We start from the raw sequence: 12,471 nt of genomic DNA, 5'->3' as shown, positions 1-12,471 counted from the left end.
TAACAGAGACTCTGTCTTCGACGCGAGTGTCCTCAACTCCATCCCGCAGCATGCTACCCGCCACCATCTCAGCACTACCCCAGCCCGGCATGAGATTGAAAAGGCCATCCGACAACTGAAGAACAACAAGGCCTCAGGAGCAGATGGAATCCCTGCCGAGGCACTAAAGCATGACGGAGAAGCACTACTGGCGCTAATTCATGAACTCATTTCTCTTATCTCGAAGGAGGAGAGCATGCCAGGGTGTCTCAGAGACGCTGTAATTGTGACCATTGAAACATAGAAGATAGGAGCAGGAGTAGGCCATTCAGCCCCTCGAGCCTGCTCTGCCATTCAATGAGATCATGGTTGATCATCCAAACTCAGTACCCTGTCCCTGCCTTCTCCTCATATCCCTTGACCCCTTTAGCCATAAGAAATATATCTAACTCCTTCTTGAATATATTTAATGAATTGGACTCAACTGCCTTCTGTGGTAGAGAATTCCACAGGTTCACCACTCTCTGGGTGAAGAAATTCCTCCTCATCTCTGTCCTAAATGGCTTACCCCTTATCTTTAGACTGTGACCCCTGGTTCTGGATGCCCCCGCCATTGGGAACATCCTTCCTGCATCTAGTCTGTCTAGTCCTGTTAGAATTTTATAAGTTTCAATGAGATCCCCTCTCATTCTTCTAAGCTCCAGCGAGTATAAGCCCAATCAACCCAATCTCTCCTCATACGTCATTCCTGCCATCCCAGGTATCAGTCTGGTGAATCTCCGCTGCACTCCCTCCATGGCAAGAACATCCTTCCTCAGATAAGGCGACCAAAACTGCACACAATACTCAAGGTGTGGTCTCACCAAGGCCCTGTACAACTGCAGCAAGACATCCTTGTTCCTGTACTCAAACCATCTCGCTATGAAGGCCAACATACCATTTGCCTTCTTAACCGCCTGCTGCACCTGCATGCTTACCTTCAGCGACTGGTGCACAAGGACACCCAGGTCCCGTTGCACTTCCCCTTCTCCCAATCTATTGCCGTTCAGATAATAATCTGCCTTCCTGTTTTTGCCACCAAAGTGGATAACCTCGCATTTATCCACATTATACTGCATCTGCCCAATCACCCAACCTGTCCAAATCATACTGAAGTTTCTCGGCATCCTCCTCACAGCACACACGCCCACCCATCTTTGTGTCGTCTGCAAACTTGGAGATATTACATCTAGTTCCCTCGTCTAGATCATTAATATATATTGCGAATAGCTGGGGTCCTGGGACCGATCCCTGCGGTACTGCCTGCCACTCGGAAAAAGACCCATTTATTCCAACTCTTTGCTTCCTGTCTGCCAACCAGTTCTCTATCCAAGTCAGTAGCTTGCCCCCAATCCCATGTGCCTTAACTTTACACGCTAATCTCTTATGCGGGGCCTTATTGAAAGCCTTCTGAAAGTCCAAATACCACCACATCCACTGGTTCTCCCTTATCTATTCTACCAGTTACATCCTCAAAAAATTCCAGCAGATTAGTCAAGCACGATTTACCTTTGTAAATCCATGTTGACTTTGTCCGATCTTCAAGAAAGGTGACAAGTTCGATTGTGGTAATTACAGAGGAGTTTCCCTGCTCTCTGCCACAGGGAAAATGATCGCAAGAATTCTCTTCAATCGCCTTCTCCCAGTGGCCGAAGAGCTCCTCCCAGAGTCGCAATGCGGATTCCGCCCACTAAGGGACACAATGGACATGATCTTCACCATGCGTAAATTACAAGAGAAATGCAGGGAACAGCACCAGCTGCTGTACATGGCCTTCTTTGATCTCACAAAGGCTTTCGACACTGTCAACCGTGAGGGATTATGGAGTGTCCTCCTCAAATTCGGCTGCCCTCAAAAGTTCGTCACCATCCTCCGCCTGCTTCACGACGACATGCAAGCCATGATCCTGTACCCAGTACTGAACCAAAATTGACATACAGGAACAGGAAGGATAATAAATAAAGCAGGCCATAAACAGAAATTGGATAAGCCTTGTTAAAGGTTGTGTTTTCTGGCTGGCATGGCAGCTCTCCAGCAGATTTCGCTTTCATTTAATTTTTTGGGGGGTCGGGGAGAGTGGTGGTTAAAAAAAATAATAGCACAGTAGTAGAAACCATACAAATCCACAAAGGAGTAAGCAACAAAAAAAGACAGCAAACAGTTGCTATTGCTCCCAATGGTTGCTAGGAAGGATACTGACAGGTGCCTAGGGAAAGATCGCTGTTCATAAGTACCACTTGGATTTATAGGGTAGTTATTTACTAGACTAGTAATCCAGAGAACGCAACTTCAAATCCCACCGTGGAAGTTTGGAATTTGAATTCAATTTTTAAAATCTGCAGTGTGTACTATCTACAGGATGCACTGCAACAATTCACTAAGTCTTCTTCGTCAGCACCTCCTAAACCTGCAACCTCCAACACCTAGGAGAAGGGGAGCAGGTGCATGGGAACACCATCACCTCCAAGTAACACAACATCCTGACTTGGACATATAATGCCATTTCTTCATCGTCACTGGGTCAAAATACAGGAACTCCCTCCCTAACAGCACTGTGGGAGTAGGTTCACCACGCTGACTATAGCGGCTCACCGTCACCTTCTCATGGGCAACTAGAGATGGGCAATAAATACTGCCTGTGCCAGCGATGCCTATATCCCGAGAATGAGAAAGAAAATAAGAGAGTCGAGGAGAATATAAACATAAACTTACCATATTTGTTGAACCCTGCAGCATTATAGTACCACTTCTGAAATTTCTGAAGCAAACTGCTTGTTGCTTTGACTAGAGGAAGGAAAAAATACAAAACACATTACTCTACTATAGAAGGAAAATTCCAAATTAGATGACCAAATTTTGGCAAAATGTTCCTTATTCTTTGATTTAAGCTCAACGTACAGAGAAATACTCGCTGGATGAAAGTCACCTAGTCAGACCGCCTTTTTTAACCTTTGTTCTTGGCATTTGACAAATACTGGCAAGACAGCATTTATTGCTGCTAGTTTGGGATTTTTGATCACATTTTTTCATAAAAATGATTTGGGAATGAGTTATGATTAAGGGTTGTGTTTTAAAATAAAGTGAATTTAGGGGTCAGCCGCGGCTCAGTAGGTAGCACTCTTGCCTCCGAGTCAGAAAGTTGTGGGTTTAAGTTCCACTCCAGGGACTGGAGCACTAAATCCAGGCGAACACTCCAGTGCTGCATTAGGTAGCTATTCAAAAAAGGTGGTCGAGAGAAAACGGGGGCAGTGGAGGCCAATTCATTAAGTATATTCAAGAAGGAGTTGGATATATTTCTTAAGGCTAAGGGGATCAAGGGATATGGGGAGAAAGCAGGGACAGGGTACTGAATTTGGATGATCAGCCATGATCTCGTTGAATGGCGGAGCAGGCTCGAGGGGCCGAATGGCCTACTCCTGTTCCTACCTTCACAGAATCACAGAAACCCCACAGTGCTGATAGAGGCCATTTCGGCCCATCGAGCCTGCACCGACACATATCCCACCCGATCCCCGTAACCCCACGTATTTAATCCCCCTAACACTAAGGGTCAATTTATCATAGCCAATCAACCTAACCTGCACATCTTTGGACTGTGGGAGGAAACTGGAGCACCCGGAGTAAACCCACGCAAACACGGGGAGAATGTGCAAACTCCACACAGACAGTCGCCCGAGGCCGGATTCGAACCCGGGTCCCTGGCGCTGTGAGGCAACAGTACTAGCCACTTCTATGTATTTATGTTGGAGATGCTCTTTTGGATGTGATGTTAAACCGAGGTCCTGTCTGCCTTCTCAGGTGGACATAAGTGATCCCATGGCACTATTTCGAAGAGGAGATGGGCAATTCTACCCGCTGTCCTGGCCAAAATTCACCCCTCAACTAACACCGCTAAAAAAAATTATCTGGTCATTATCACATGCCTATTTGTTGGAATTTGCTGTACGCAAATTCACAGCCAAGTTTCCTACTTTACAACACTGACTACACTTCTAAAGTACTTAATTGGCTGTAAAGTGCTTTGGGATATCTCGAGGTTGTGAAAGGAGCTATAGAAATGCAAGCATCACTTTCTTTCACAGGCTTAAAAAGCCACAGTCCGCAGCCAAGACAGAGGGAGGGTGTGAGGTGTTAACTTTAGAGGTTGCCACAATGACCGGGGACAGTAAGCAATTCTTTATATGTCTCATATGATCGAGCAAAACATCCCACCTTTTAAAGATTCTATTCACACGAGTCCAATATGCTTTGCATGTAAAATTAAACAGAGAATATATACTCTTGCAGAGGGGGTAGTCAGTTTGAGGACCACCAACAAATCCATGAATGAAGGAATCATAGGCCTTGGCCCTCCTCCTGGGGAACGCCGGGAGGGAGGAGGAGAAAAGAGACGCAGGGCAACCAGTCAGGTTTTAACCAGAAGACTGGAAGTTAAGATGCAGGTGGTCAGTTTGTGCAGTTAAGAGTTACGAATTTATCCATTAATAATAAATATTAATAAGTTATCCAGGAAAGTGGAGTTGAGGTTGAATATCATCCATGATCTTATTGAATGGCTCGAGGGGCCCTATAGCCTACTGCTGCTCCTATTTCTTATGTTTCTTAGAATGAAAGGTACATAGGAACAGTAGGCCATTCAATTCGATCATGGTGGATCTGTACCCCCACTCCATTTACCTGGATTTCCTCCATATCCCTCGATACTCTTACCGAACAAAGATCTCAGTTTTGAAAATTTCAATTGACCCTACATCCCAGCCTTTTCATCGAATGATACAGGAGAAGGAAGCCATTCGGCCCATCATGCCTGTGTCAGCTCTTTGAAAGAGCTATTCAATTAGTCCCACTCCCCTGTTCTTTCCCCACTGCCCTGCAAATATTTCCTCCAAGTATTTATCCAATTCCATTTTGAAAGTTATTGAATCTGCATCTATGGTGTTGGTTTCTAACCCCAACCCCCTAACCCATTATCATGTGGTTTCAATAATCATTGTAACATCATCGATGTCAATAGTTACTCGGTGTTAAGATTCGACGTGTCTTCGCACCCTCTCTCCGTTTAATTTTACATGCACAGTATCAACAGTATAAGTTACAATGTCTTTACTGGATATGACTGACATGGGCATACGACACTGACTCAACTTTTTTCTGTCATTAGCAACGCTGTTGTCACTAGATGGCTGTACCCAGTGCCACGCGCTAGTGAGTATGGAATAGCAGGATAAGACAGGTTAATGCGTGGCAGGAGAAATGGTGCAGAAGGGAGCACTTGAGATTCCTGGGGCATTGGAACCAGTTCTGGGACAGAAGGGACCTGTTCAAGGTGGATGGGTTGCACCTCAACAGAGCTGGGACCAATGTCCTTGTGGTAAAGCTAACTAGTGCTATAGGGGAGGGTTTAAATGAATCTGGCAGGGGGATGGGCATCAGGATGAAACTCAAGAGAGGAGAAACAAGGTGCACAGAGGACTGGGAGAGGCAAAAAGCACTAAAGAATAGCTCAGAAATAGGAGGGATCAGAAAGGGCGCAAACGTGAGGCAGTCTAAGATGGGTTTGGCGTGCATGTGAGTAAATGCACATAGCGTGGTAAATAAGGTTGGTGAGCTGCAGGCACGTCGTCACGTGGGACTATGATATAGTGGCAATAACAGAGACCTGGCTCAAACAAGGGGAGGATTGGGAACTTAATATTCCTGGCTACAAGGTATTCAGAAAAGATAAGGAAAAAAGAAGCAGGTGGCAGTATTGATCAAATAAACTATTGTAGCACTGGAGAGGGCTGATGTAGTTGAGGGGTCAAAGACAGAATCTATTTGGTTAGAATTAAGGAACAATATGAGCTATTACACTACTGAGTGTACACTATAGGCCGCCAAATAGTAAGGAGATAGAGGTGCAAATTTACAGGAGGATTGCAGAAAGATGCAAAAACTACAGAATAGTGATAATGGGGGAACTTCAATTATCCTAATACAGACTGGGATAGTAACAGTGTAAAGGGCAGAGGGGTGGAATGTGTACAAGAGAACTTTCTTGATCAGTGGGTGTTTCCAGCCCAACAAGGAAGGAAGCAGCCGCTGGATCCAGTGCTGGGGAATGAAGTGGAGCATGTTTCGGTGGGAGAGCATTTGGGGAACAGTGATCATAGTATCAGGTTTAGAATAGTTATGGAAAAAGACAAAGAACAAGCAAGCTTTAAAATACTTAACTGGAGGAGGGCTAACTTCAGGGAGTTGAAACGTGATCTGGCCCAGGTGGGTTGGAATCAAAGATTAGTGGGCAAAACAGTAACTGAAATGGGAGGATTCCAAAGAAGAGATGGTTCAGGTATAGAGCAGACACATTCCCATGAAGGGGAAAGGAAAGACATCCATAGCTAATTGGCATTTGGAAAAGATTGGGCTAATAAATGAAAGTCAGTACAGATTTGTTAAAGGCAAATCATGTTTGACTAACTTGATTGCGTTCTTTGATGAAGAAACGGAGAGGGTTGATGAAGAAGGTAGTTTTTTTTTATTCGTTCCTGGGATGTGGGCATCGCTGGCAAGGCCACCATTTATTGCTCATCCCCAATTACCCCCAAGAAGGTGGTGGCGAGCCACCTTCTTGAACTGCTGCAGTCCCTGTGGGGAAGGTTCTCCCACAGTGCTGTTAGGGAGTGAGTTCCAGGACTTTGACCCAGCGACAATGAAGGAACGGCAATATATTTCCAAGGCAGGATGGTGTGTAATCTGGAGGGAAACTTGCAGGTGATGGTGTTCCCATGCGCCTGCTGCCCTTGTCCTTCTAGATGGTAGAGGGCGCAGGTATGGGAGGTGCTGTCAAAGAAGCCTTGGCGAGTTGCTGCAGTACATCTTGTGGATGGTACACACTGCAGCCACGGTGCGCCGGTGGTGGAGGGAGTGAATATTTAAAGGTGGTGGATGGGGTGCCAATCAAGCGGGCTGCTCCTGGATGGTGTTGAGCTTCTTGAGTGTTGTTGGAGCTGCACTCATCCAGGCAAGAGGAGAGTATTCCATCACACTCCTGACTTGTGCCTTGTAGATGGCGGAAAGGCTTTGGGAAGTCGGGAGGCAAGACACTTACCGCAGACTACCCAGCCTCTGACCTGCTCTTGTAGCCACAGTATTCATGTGGCTGGTCCAGTTAAATTTCTGGTCAATGGTGACACCCAAGATGTTGATGATGGGGGATTTGGCGATGGTAATGCCATTGAATGTCAAGGAGCGGTGGTTAGACTCTCGCTTGCTGGACTTGTGCGGCGCGAATATTATGTGCCACTTATCAGCCCAAGCCTGAATGTCGTCCAGGTCTTGCTGCATGCGGGCATGGACTGCTGCATTATCTGAAGAGTTGCGAATGGAACTGAACACTGTGCAATCATCAACGAACATCCCCACTTGTGACTGTATGATGGCGGGAAGGCCATTGTTGAAGCAGCTGAAGATGGTTGGGCCTAGGACACTGCCCTGAGGAACTCCTGCAGCGAAGTCCTGGGGCTGAGATGATTGACCTCCAACAACCCCAGCCAGTGAAGAGCTTTTTCCCCCCCCCGATTCCCATTGACTTCAATTTTACTAGGACTCCTTGATACCACACTCGGTCAAATGATGCCTTGATGTCAAGGGCAGTCACTCTTACCTCACCACTGGAATTCAACTCTTTTGTCCAGGTTTGGACTAAGGCTGTAATGAGGTCTGGAGCCAAGGTGTCCTGGCAGAACCTAAACTGAGCATCGGTGAGCAGGCGATTGGTGAGCAAGTGCCGCTTGATAGCAGTGTCAATGACACCTTCCATCGCTTTGCTGATGATCGAGGGTAGACTGATGGGGCGGTAATTGGCTGGATTGGATAGGTCCTGCTTTATGTGGACAGGACATACCGGGGCAATTTTCCACATTGGCGGGTAGATGTCAGTGTTGTAGCTATACTGGCTAGAAGCGCAGCTAGTTCTGGAGCACAAGTCTTCAACACGACAGCCGGGATGTTGTAGGGGACCATAGCCTTTGCTGTATCCAGTGTGCTCAGCTGTTTCTTGATATCACGTGGAATTCATTGAATTGGTTTAAGATTGGACCTCAGGAGGAGGCAGATATGGATCATCCACTCAGCACTTCTGGCTGAAGGTGGTTGCAAACGCTTCAGCCTTGTCTTTTGCACTCGCTTGCTGGGCCCTACCATCATTGAGGATGGGGATATTCATGGCGCATCCTCCTCCCGTTAGTTGTTTAATTGTCCACCAACATGCACGACTGGATGTGGCAGGACTGCAGAGCTTTGATCTGATCCGTTGGTTGTGGGATCGCAGTGGCTGTTCTCCTTAGAGCAGAGACGGTTAAGTGGAGATTTGATAGAGGTGTAAATAAGGAGACAGTGTTTCCAGTGGCAGAAGGGTCAGTGACCAGACTACACAGATTTATGATGATTGGCAAAAGAACCAGAAGTGAGATGTGGAAACTTTTTTTTTTTTTTTATAAACACAGCAGGTTGTTGTGATCTGGAACGCACTGGTTGAAAGGGTGCTGGAAGATTCAGTCGCAACATTCAAAAGAGAATTGGATAAATCCGTAAAGGAGAAAATTTTGCAGGGCTATGGGGAAAGAGCAGGGGACTAGGTCTAATTGGATAACTCTACCAACGAGTGGGCAGAGATACAAAGGGCTGAATGACCTCCTTCAGTGCTGTATCAACCGATGATTCTTACATAAGAACATACGAAATAGGAGGAGTAGGCCATTTGGCCCGTCGAGCCTGCTCTGCCATTCAATAAGATCATGGCTGATCTTTGACCTCAACTCCACTTTCCTGCACTATCCCCATATCCCTCGATTCCCATAATATTCAAAAATCTATCGATCTCTGTCTTGAATATATTCAACGACTGAGCCTCCACAGCCTCTGGGGTAGAGAATTCCAAAGATTCATCACCCTCTGAGTGAAGACATTTCTCCTCATCTCAATCCTAAATGGCCGACCCCTTATCCTGAGACTGTGACCCCTGATTCTAGACTCCCCAGCCAGGGGAAACATCCTCCCTGCATCTACTGCATTAGAAGCCCTGTAAGAATGTTGTATGTTTCAATAAGATCACCTCTCATTTTTCTGAACTCTAGAGAATATAGGCCTAGTCTACTCAATCTCTCCTCATAGGACAATCCCCCCATCCCAGGAACCAGTCTGGTGAATCTACATTGCACTCCCTCTATGGCAAGTATATCCTTCCTTAGGTAAGGAGACCAAAACTGTACATTATACTCCAGGTGAGGTCTCACTGGGGCCCTATATAATTGCAGTAAGACATCTTTACTCTTATACTCAAATCCTCTTGTAATAAAGGCCAACATACCATTTGCTTTTCTAATTGCTTGCTGTACCTCCATGTTAACTTTCAGTGATTCATGTACAAGGACACACAGGTCCCGCTGAACACCAAGATTCCCAGTCTCTCAACATTTTAAAAAATACTTCGCTTTTCTATTTTTCCTACCAAACTGGATGTCACATTTCGCCCCATTATATTGCATTTGCCATGTTCTTGCCCACTCACTTAAGCTGGCCACCAAACTCCAAACTCTTGGCCTGAACACTTCCCTCTGCAACTGGACCCTGGACTTCCTAACAAACAGACCCCAGTCTGTCAAATTAGGTAACCACACCTCCCCCCGACCCTGAACACGGGGGCCCCACAAGGATGTGTGCTGAGCCCCCTCCTCTACTCCCTCTTCACCCACGACTGTGTGGCTGTTCATGGTTCCAACACCATCATCAAGTTTGCGGATGATAACACGGTAGTAGGCCAGATCACCAACAACGATGAGTCAGCCTACAGGGAGGAGGTCCAGCATCTCGTGAAGTGGTACGCCGATAACAACCTGGCCCTGAACATCAAGAAAACCAAAGAAATCATTGTGGACTTCAGGAAGTCTAAAGGCGGAAGTCACACCCCCATCCACATCAATGGGGCTGTGGTGGAAAGGGTGGACAGCTTTAAGTTCCTCGGATTCCACATCACGGAAGACCTCTCCTGGTCCCTCAATACCTCCTCTCTGGTGAAGAAGGCCCAGCAGCGCCTATATTTCCTAAGGAGGCTGAAGGGATGTAACCTGTCACCCCTGATCCTCTCTACCTTTTACCGCTGCACAATAGAGAGCATCCTGACAAACTGTATCACAGTATGGTATGGCAGCTGCAGCGGGTAGTCAAAACTGCCCAACGCATTACTGGCACCCAGCTACCGACCATAGAGCATATATACCAGAAACGCTGTTTACGGAGGTCACGGTCCATCATCAAAGACCCTACCCACCCCAGCCTGTTCGCCCTCCTGCCATCTAGGAGACGCTACAGATGCATTCGCACCCGTACGACCAGATTTAGGAACAGCTTCTTTCCCAGGGCTGTCATCCTACTGAACTCGACAAATAAACTCTAAAGCCTGCACATCTGCCAATGCACTTTATTATGGTTATGCTTATGTTAATGTATTACAAGCCAAATGTATGTTGAATGTTTAAATGTCTTAATCTAAATGTACACTCTCGGGAGCCGCAAGCCTACATTTCGTTGTACTGCACTTGTGCACTAACAATGACAATAAAAGTTGATTTGATTTGAAGCCTCTTTACATCCTCCTCAAACTTACATTCCCACCCAGCTTTGTATCAGCAAACTTGGATATATTACATTTGGTCCCCTCAGATATAGATTGTGAATAGCTGAGGCCCAAGCACTAACCCTCACGCTACCCCACTAGATACAGCCTACCAACCGGAAAATGGCCCGTTTATTCCTGTTCTGGATTCTGCTCGGGTGACCTTGAGCACCAGAGGGGCTGTATAAAGACAAATTCATCCTCTCCTCACTACTGCTGGGCCTCAATGTCATAGAGCCTCAGGGCGGCGGTGGAACAGAGGCGCACATACCGTCCCCGGGCTGGACTTCAGCCAGCCGCCCGGCCCTGGGCTCTCCAGGCTGCGGATCGCGGCTCCAGTGCCCGGCGGCTCCCCCATCAGGGACACCCTAAGGTCAAGGCCCAGCATCACCGGCGGTGCACCGCCCAAGAGCATGAAAGGGCGCGCAGGACCGGTTGCCAGTTTTACCGCGGCCGAACCCTCTCCCGCGCCGCCTATCACTCACACCGGGGCGGCGTTTACAAACCGCCCGCACGACCTCACCTGGAGCTCTCGCCGCCATTTTCGTGGCCGGAATTCAGTGCGGCACCCCTGCACTCAGCGTCTGACGCCTCAAAAAACCCCAGCCGGCCAGGGAAGGCAGGCACGTTCAGCGTGCGCGTGCAGGAGATAAAGTGCAGGCACGTTCAGCGTGCAGGAGATAGAATGCAGGCACGTTCAGCGTGCGCGTGCAGGAAATAGAATGCAGGCACGTTCAGCGTGCGCATGCAGGAGATAGAATGCAGGCACGTTCTGCGTGCGCGTGCAGGAGCACTTTCAAACTAAATTTGGCAATATCAAATTCAACAATTTCAGATCATAACCTCGGCCCCTATCATATTTTTAATATATTTTTTATCCACACTTTTGTTTTGTGCCTTTTCCTTTTTTCAATTCAAATGCTTTATTGGCATGAAAGTTTACAGGGAACCATGTTGCCAAAGCTTACATAACAAAAAGTACAGGTTTCCAACATTCTGTAGGTGTCAAACGTTTTTGACCCTCGTTGGGTACAGACAGTATTAATTTAAACAGTCGTTGACCCAATTGGGTGCATTCAGTATTAATTTAAAACAGTCGTTGGGTACATTCGGTATTGATTTAAACATTTTTAGCGTATATATGCTATGGGTGTGCTCGTTAGTCACTCAATGTTCCTCAGGTTGTGACATGTTGTTACATATTGGGCACCAAGATATGGTCTGTCTCCCTCCCCCAGGACTAGTCTTAATTTTGACAGCTGTCTTTCATTCTGCCAGCGCATTTCACACTTCATCTAGAGCCATCCTTTGTTTCTTTACCTGCCCTATTACCATCTCATCTCGCCTTGAATATCTCTTAACCTCTCGGGCCTTCCCTTTTGTTCTTTCATCCCCTCCCCCATTTCCCAGCCCCCAAACTTGCTTTTCCATCCGTTTCATTTCCTGCTTTTTGCTCAGTTCTGATGAAGGGTCTTTGACCTGAAACGTTAACTCTGTTTCTCTCTCCACGGATGTTGCCTGGCTTGCTGAGTTTTTCCAGCGTTTTCTGATATTTCGGATTTCCAGCATCCGCAGTATTTTGCTATCATATTAAGACAGGTGACCAAAAGCTTGGTCAGAGAGGTAGATTTTCAGTAGCATCTTAAAAGAAGGTAGAGGTTAAAGGTAGAGAGACGGAGAGGATTAGGGAGAGAATTCCAGGGGCTTAGGCAGCTGAAGGCACGGCCGCCAACTGTGGATTGATAAAAATTGGAGATGCGCAATAGGCCGGAATTTGAGGAATGCAGAGATCTCTGAGG

At 46.8% G+C, this 12,471-nt stretch overlaps 1 protein-coding gene across 3 annotated transcripts in view; it reads right to left on the bottom strand.

Annotated features, from left to right (window-relative positions):
- uqcrb (ubiquinol-cytochrome c reductase binding protein) overlaps window positions 1–11,324 on the bottom strand; it is a 104,519-nt gene extending 93,195 nt beyond the window's left edge. The window contains exons 1-2 of one of the 3 annotated variants that reach the window (XM_085992608.1): window positions 11,196–11,324; window positions 2,731–2,802 (exon numbers count right to left, since the gene is read on the bottom strand). In XM_085992608.1, the coding sequence (XP_085848734.1) occupies window positions 2,731–2,802; window positions 11,196–11,214 (91 nt within the window). In that variant the 5' untranslated portion in view covers window positions 11,215–11,324. The remainder of the gene's footprint in view (window positions 1–2,730; window positions 2,803–11,195) is intronic. The other 2 variants (XM_085992609.1, XM_085992610.1) reach the window with 2 other exon arrangements.
- Between the last annotated feature and the right edge of the window lie 1,147 nt (window positions 11,325–12,471).

Source organism: Somniosus microcephalus, chromosome 7 (genome assembly GCF_052327205.1).
Source record: "Somniosus microcephalus isolate GS21.2 chromosome 7, FLI_Smic_1.0, whole genome shotgun sequence".
NCBI classification, from domain to species: domain Eukaryota; kingdom Metazoa; phylum Chordata; class Chondrichthyes; order Squaliformes; family Somniosidae; genus Somniosus; species Somniosus microcephalus.
This window is presented reverse-complemented; position numbering and strand designations above follow the sequence as displayed.